The sequence below is a fragment of the Ranitomeya imitator genome, chromosome 5 (assembly GCF_032444005.1).
Source record: "Ranitomeya imitator isolate aRanImi1 chromosome 5, aRanImi1.pri, whole genome shotgun sequence".
Classification (NCBI taxonomy): domain Eukaryota; kingdom Metazoa; phylum Chordata; class Amphibia; order Anura; family Dendrobatidae; genus Ranitomeya; species Ranitomeya imitator.
This window is the reverse complement of record NC_091286.1, coordinates 581,858,566-581,865,788: the sequence shown is the minus strand read 5'-3', so window position 1 is coordinate 581,865,788 and position 7,223 is coordinate 581,858,566. Positions and strand designations below refer to the sequence as shown.

Here is a 7,223-nt window from a genome sequence, read left to right as displayed (position 1 = left end):
CATCCTCGGCGCTGCCTGTACGCGGGCGCACTGGGCTCCGCCGCTCCGGGCGGCGTGTGGCGTCTTTACGCTGAAGTGGTTGCCATGACTGTGGCGGCGCTCCTGCGTGACGTCACCGCCGTCTGTGAGTTGCGGTTGCCATAGTGTCGTCCGCGTCACCTCCGGTTGGCGCCGCGGCTGCTGTCATTGGTCGGCTACTTAAACCCTGCTTCCTGTGCATCCTGACACGCCCCCCTGACGAAGGAGTTGATTCTCCGAAACGCGCGTCGGGTGACGTTGCAGGCTGTGACCGGGTTGCACCGAGTGTGGTCTATTGGAGGTAATATATGTCCATATAGCGCTTTGCTATGGGTTTATTTCAGGTAGCAGTGTGAGCATGGTGCACTTTACATCTGCGCATGGGCATTTTGACTGATTATGCGTGGTCTGTGGTGCAGGGGCCTTGTTTCTAACCCAGTGTGGTATATATAGAGATAATAGGATGGACACTATTTTTGTCCTTTGAGGTGCCCTGGACACTAGTGATATTCTGCCCACCTGCCTTAACAGTATTACCATCCGGTTGCTTCATCCCCCTATACGTACATCTTTTACCTGGGGACCTAGGTTATGCAGTCTGCATGTCTTTTTGCATAGTGACAGTTTGGTGTAGTGTCTCGCACCATATGTCCACTTTGGTCACATTATTGTCCTATTGCTTGTTTGTAATTTTATTGTTAACTTGTTCTAATAAAGAGTATTTTTATCGATATCAACCGGGTTTTGTCGTTCCTTGTGATTTTCACACCCCCAGTTTGTTGTTCCTTAACGACTCGGTGCAGTATGAATCCGATATAGGTGCAACATTTAAATACTGTGTTACGTGATGTTGCTAGATAATACCTATTTGTTTGTATTATATTGTCTTTCTGTGTTTTGCACAGGCATATCTACAGGTATTATGGACTTTAGAGCCAGGGAGCAATGCTGGCTTGGACAGATCGAACAGGTTTTCGGACATGATGGGACGGGTGGAGCACCTACCAGTAGTCACAGTGGCGATGCAATATTTGAGTCCATGAGGAAAATGTTACTTAAACGTACAAAGTTATGGTGGAATCGGATGTTCCTGGAGCAATACTTGGCTAAAAAAATGATTCCAAGGGGTCTACGCGTCCAAGTTGTGCCAACCTTCCCTGTAGAAGATCTCGAGTTTATTACTGGATGGGAGGAGGCCTGCGGGTCATGCTCTGTAGTCTTTATGAGACTGTTAATTGGACTAAATACTAAGACCATTGAAGGTCTTGATAAGGAGATTGATTTGGCGCTATCTGAGCTGCGGAGTAAATGCTCTGAGGAACAGCTAAAGAGCTATGAAATGCAGATTGATAAATCCATTGAGATGACCGTGAAAAAAATAAGTGAGACACAGGCTTCTAAGCTAACTAGAGACATCAGAGATTATCAGACCCAGAAGGTCTATTTATGGAGGAAATCCACATCCCAACAACGTCAAATACAACGGAGTGTATCTAACACATCCTTATCATCCAATAGTACTCAGTCTGACCTCTCGACGTCATCAGCACTTACACGTTCAGGTGTCAGTTATAATAGACCGAAAAATCGTAATTATCACCCCTACAAGAGATATAAATCACGGAATGATGAAACCCCAAGGGGCGAGAATAAGGTAATTAATTTGAGTGAGCATTCCTTGTCCGAGACTGACTGCTCGCTTCTGTATAAGGGATTGTCTTTTTCGCCGACAGCGGGAGTTGACCGTTTTACGATCATTAAGGATTTGCATTTATTTGCTCGGTCACTTTTATTCAAACGACATTTTTATGATAATAATCTTCATGAATTGTTCCCTACAGAAAGCGAGCAGTCAGCCTTGAGAATCTTGGAGGAACTATCCAGGGAGCATCTAACTGAGGAAGGAGGTAGGATCCCGCAGGCTATTCGTGCAAGGTCTAAGAAATTCCCCCCACTATCGAGTTGTGGCGCTATTGATATGTTCGTCAAAGTGGCCAGTGAGGGGGTGGCGCACATCCCCCAGTCTATACGAAATGACAATTTAACGAGAGGGGAGCGAGTGCGGCTGAAACAGCTAAGGGATCTCCCTGATGTTGTGATAAAGCCGGCGGACAAGGGGGGAAATATAGTTATATGGCCGAAGGTGATGTATGAGAAGGAAGCCATGCGGCAGTTGTCCAACTCTACATGTTACAAAAAACTGACCTATAACCCCTTGTCCGCCTACTGCGCACAACTCAGGGAGATCCTTGATAGAGCCACTGCCATGGGTACCATCACCAAGGAATTGTGCACTGCACTCATTGTCACAGAACCACAAATAGCAACGTTTTACCTCCTTCCCAAGACGCATAAAAACGCGTCTATACCACCTGGACGCCCGATCATCTCAGGGAGGGGGAATTATTTAGAGGCGGTGAATAAATGGATTGATTCGATCCTGCAACCCCTTGTAGAAGAACTCCCTTCGTTCCTGAAAGATACTAATCAACTTTTACGGAGGGTGGATGATTTAAAGTTGGGTGACGATACTATCATGGGGGCAATGGACGTGGAGTCATTGTATACCAGTATCCGCCACAGTGATGGGTTGGCGGCCACACAATTTTTCTTATCCACGTCCAACTGTTCCCATGAATTTGCATCATTTGTTTTGGAGGTTCTCAGATTTACGCTTACCCATAATTTTTTTACGTTTAGGGGGTCCTTCTTCCTGCAGCTCCAGGGAACAGCTATGGGGGCGGCCTTTGCGCCTGCCTATGCCAACCTGTTCCTGGGGCTGTGGGAGAGGGACCTCCTACAGTCAGATAGTCTGTTGTCTATGGAGCGCGTCCTACTCTGGGCGCGCTACATAGATGACATTCTTGTTATCTGGCAGGGGAGTAGCGAGGCCTTCACCGACTTTGTGATAGGTCTTAATAATAACTAGAGGAATATCAGACTGACTGCAACGTTTGACACCTCTAGCATTGAATTCCTGGATGTAAAACTGATGAGGGATAGTGGAGATACCATTCAAACCACAATTTACAGGAAACCAACGGCCACGAATAGCCTCCTTCATGCATCCTCCTCTCACCCGACTCATATGGTACATGCTGTCCCCATAGGGCAATTTTTGCGTATACGCCGTATATGTTCTACCAATGAAGAATTTGAGACCCAGGCCAGAGACCTGAGATCACGGTTTAAAGAACGGGGGTATAGCAATCGGGCTATTAAACGGGCATATACACGAGCGAAATATAGCGACAGGAATGCCCTACTATATGGGAACAATATGAGAAGTGATGACTCTGAGGTCATTAGATTTGTGACTAATTTTAACTCGCGGGCAGGGTCTATACGCAATGTGTTGGAGAATGCTTGGCCGATTCTAAGGACTGACCCTACGCTGGCTAAACTGCTACCTAATCGACCATTGATTACTTACCGTAGGGCTAGGAATATAAGAGACCATTTAGTGCGTAGTCACTACATTGCCAATCCACCAAGGACGTTCCTTAATGACCCTAACAATAAACCAAAGGGTGGCTGTCGGGCCTGTGGTCACTGTGTGGCATGCAGTAATATCGTGAGGGAGGACACTTTTGTGGACTCATCTGGGCAGAGAACCTTTAAAATAGTAAAATCTATTACATGCACATCTAGAAATGTAATATATTATGCGTCCTGCCCCTGCCCATTGATCTACGTTGGTCTAACAACGAGGCAGTTAAAAATAAGAGTGAGAGAGCATGTCCTCGGTATTGAGGCGGCTGCACAGGTAGCAGATATACAAACTTTGAAAACGATACCAAGGCATTTTAGACTACATCACAACTGTGATAGCAGTGCCCTGAAGGTCAAAGGTATTGACATGTTGGAATTAGATGTTAGAGGGGGGAGAGTCTCTCAACGGTTGGCACAGCTTGAGACTCGGTGGATGTGGACTTTGAATACTGTCCACCCCAATGGACTCAATGAAACTATCAGTTATGCGTCGTTTCTGTGATGCTGGTGGGTGGCACGTGTGGTGTGGTTTTCTGCATTGAGGTGCCGCTGTGCTTGTTTTTAATTACCTGTTTTTATTCTAGTTTTTAGATATCTGACCTGTTACGCAGTGTCAGTTGACCTGTGCAGGAGATCCATATGCTTTTGGTGCATTTGATACAAGGACCACATGCAACTACAAGGACCACATGCAGCTACTGTTTGAAGAGTTTCATCAAGCGCACATCACTATAGTGGTGTACTATTTATTACATGTTTTATATTATTAGTCCATGTTATTATGTTATTTTTCTGCTATTCTTTTGTATCCACCATTGTCCATATGGGGTGATGTTCTGATTATGGGTGGGTGTGCGTTGTGGCGTAGAGGCACTTGTATAAGTAATATAGTAACATAGTAACATAGTTAGTAAGGCCGAAAAAAGACATTTGTCCATCCAGTTCAGCCTATATTCCATCATAATAAATACCCAGATCTACGTCCTTCTACAGAACCTAATAATTGTATGATACAATATTGTTCTGCTCCAGGAAGACATCCAGGCCTCTCTTGAACCCCTCGACTGAGTTCGCCATCACCACCTCCTCAGGCAAGCAATTCCAGATTCTCACTGCCCTAACAGTAAAGAATCCTCTTCTATGTTGGTGGAAAAACCTTCTCTCCTCCAGACGCAAAGAATGCCCCCTTGTGCCCGTCACCTTCCTTGGTATAAACAGATCCTCAGCGAGATATTTGTATTGTCCCCTTATATACTTATACATGGTTATTAGATCGCCCCTCAGTCGTCTTTTTTCTAGACTAAATAATCCTAATTTCGCTAATCTATCTGGGTATTGTAGTTCTCCCATCCCCTTTATTAATTTTGTTGCCCTCCTTTGTACTCTCTCTAGTTCCATTATATCCTTCCTGAGCACCGGTGCCCAAAACTGGACACAGTACTCCATGTGCGGTCTAACTAGGGATTTGTACAGAGGCAGTATAATGCTCTCATCATGTGTATCCAGACCTCTTTTAATGCACCCCATGATCCTGTTTGCCTTGGCAGCTGCTGCCTGGCACTGGCTGCTCCAGGTAAGTTTATCATTAACTAGGATCCCCAAGTCCTTCTCCCTGTCAGATTTACCCAGTGGTTTCCCGTTCAGTGTGTAATGGTGATATTGATTCCCTCTTCCCATGTGTATAACCTTACATTTATCATTGTTAAACCTCATCTGCCACCTTTCAGCCCAAGTTTCCAACTTATCCAGATCCATCTGTAGCAGAATACTATCTTCTCTTGTATTAACTGCTTTACATAGTTTTGTATCATCTGCAAATATCGATATTTTACTGTGTAAACCTTCTACCAGATCATTAATGAATATGTTGAAGAGAACAGGTCCCAATACTGACCCCTGCGGTACCCCACTGGTCACAGCGACCCAGTTAGAGACTATACCATTTATAACCACCCTCTGCTTTCTATCACTAAGCCAGTTACTAACCCATTTACACACATTTTCCCCCAGACCAAGCATTCTCATTTTGTGTACCAACCTCTTGTGCGGCACGGTATCAAACGCTTTGGAAAAATCGAGATATACCACGTCCAATGACTCACCGTGGTCCAGCCTATAGCTTACCTCTTCATAAAAACTGATTAGATTGGTTTGACAGGAGCGATTTCTCATAAACCCATGCTGATATGGAGTTAAACAGTTATTCTCATTGAGATAATCCAGAATAACATCCCTCAGAAACCCTTCAAATATTTTACCAACAATAGAGGTTAGACTTACTGGCCTATAATTTCCAGGTTCACTTTTAGAGCCCTTTTTGAATATTGGCACCACATTTGCTATGCGCCAGTCCTGCGGAACAGACCCTGTCGCTATAGAGTCACTAAAAATAAGAAATAATGGTTTATCTATTACATTACTTAGTTCTCTTAGTACTCGTGGGTGTATGCCATCCGGACCCGGAGATTTATCTATTTTAATCTTATTTAGCCGGTTTCGCACCTCTTCTTGGGTTAGATTGGTGACCCTTAATATAGGGTTTTCATTGTTTCTTGGGATTTCACCTAGCATTTCATTTTCCACCGTGAATACCGTGGAGAAGAAGGTGTTTAATATGTTAGCTTTTTCCTCGTCATCTACAACCATTCTTTCCTCACTATTTTTTAAGGGGCCTACATTTTCAGTTTTTATTCTTTTACTATTGATATAGTTGAAGAACAGTTTGGGATTAGTTTTACTCTCCTTAGCAATGTGCTTCTCTGTTTCCTTTTTGGCAGCTTTAATTAGTTTTTTAGATAAAGTATTTTTCTCCCTATAGTTTTTTAGAGCTTCAATGGTGCCATCCTGCTTTAGTAGTGCAAATGCTTTCTTTTTACTGTTAATTGCCTGTCTTACTTCTTTGTTTAGCCACATTGGGTTTTTCCTATTTCTAGTCCTTTTATTCCCACAAGGTATAAACCGCTTACACTGCCTATTTAGGATGTTCTTAAACATTTCCCATTTATTATCTGTATTCTTATTTCTGAGGATATTGTCCCAGTCTACCAGATTAAGGGCATCTCTAAGCTGTTCAAACTTTGCCTTCCTAAAGTTCAATGTTTTTGTGACTCCCTGACAAGTCCCCCTAGTGAAAGACAGGTGAAACTGTACAATATTGTGGTCGCTATTTCCTAGATGCCCGACCACCTGCAGATTTGTTATTCTGTCAGGTCTATTAGATAGTATTAGGTCTAAAAGTGCTGCTCCTCTGGTTGGATTCTGCACCAATTGTGAAAGATAATTTTTCTTGGTTATTAGCAGAAACCTGTTGCCTTTATGGGTTTCACAGGTTTCTGTTTCCCAGTTAATATCCGGGTAGTTAAAGTCCCCCATAACCAGGACCTCATTATGGGTTGCAGCTTCATCTATCTGCTTTAGAAGTAGACTTTCCATGCTTTCTGTTATATTTGGGGGTTTGTAACAGACCCCAATGAGAATTTTGTTACCATTTTTCCCTCCATGAATTTCAACCCATATGGACTCGACATCCTCATTCCCTTCGCTAATATCCTCCCTTAAAGTGGACTTTAGACAAGACTTTACATAGAGACAAACCCCTCCTCCTCTCCGATTTTTACGATCCTTTCTAAACAGACTGTAACCCTGTAAGTTAACTGCCCAGTCATAGCTTTCATCTAACCATGTCTCGGTTATTCCCACTATGTCAAAGTTAC

The 7,223-nt window shown here is 43.7% G+C and overlaps 1 protein-coding gene across 1 annotated transcript; it reads left to right on the top strand.

Annotated features, from left to right (window-relative positions):
* Positions 1 to 937: 937 nt before the first annotated feature.
* Positions 938 to 4,380, top strand: LOC138638519 (uncharacterized). The gene is made up of 3 exons (XM_069727889.1): positions 938 to 1,672; positions 1,860 to 1,925; positions 4,095 to 4,380. The coding sequence occupies exons 1-2, from the start codon at positions 941 to 943 to the stop codon at positions 1,878 to 1,880; spliced, it is 753 nt and encodes a 250-aa protein (XP_069583990.1). The 5' UTR covers positions 938 to 940; the 3' UTR covers positions 1,881 to 1,925; positions 4,095 to 4,380.
* The last annotated feature ends 2,843 nt before the right edge of the window (positions 4,381 to 7,223 follow it).

Bases quoted from the DNA above. Each gene is read 5' to 3' on its own strand.
- LOC138638519 (XM_069727889.1), top strand. From the start codon at position 941: ATGGACTTTAGAGCCAGGGAGCAATGCTGGCTTGGACAGATCGAACAG. The intron at 1,673-1,859 runs GTAATTAATTTG...TGTTCCCTACAG, and splicing joins CCCCAAGGGGCGAGAATAAG to AAAGCGAGCAGTCAGCCTTG.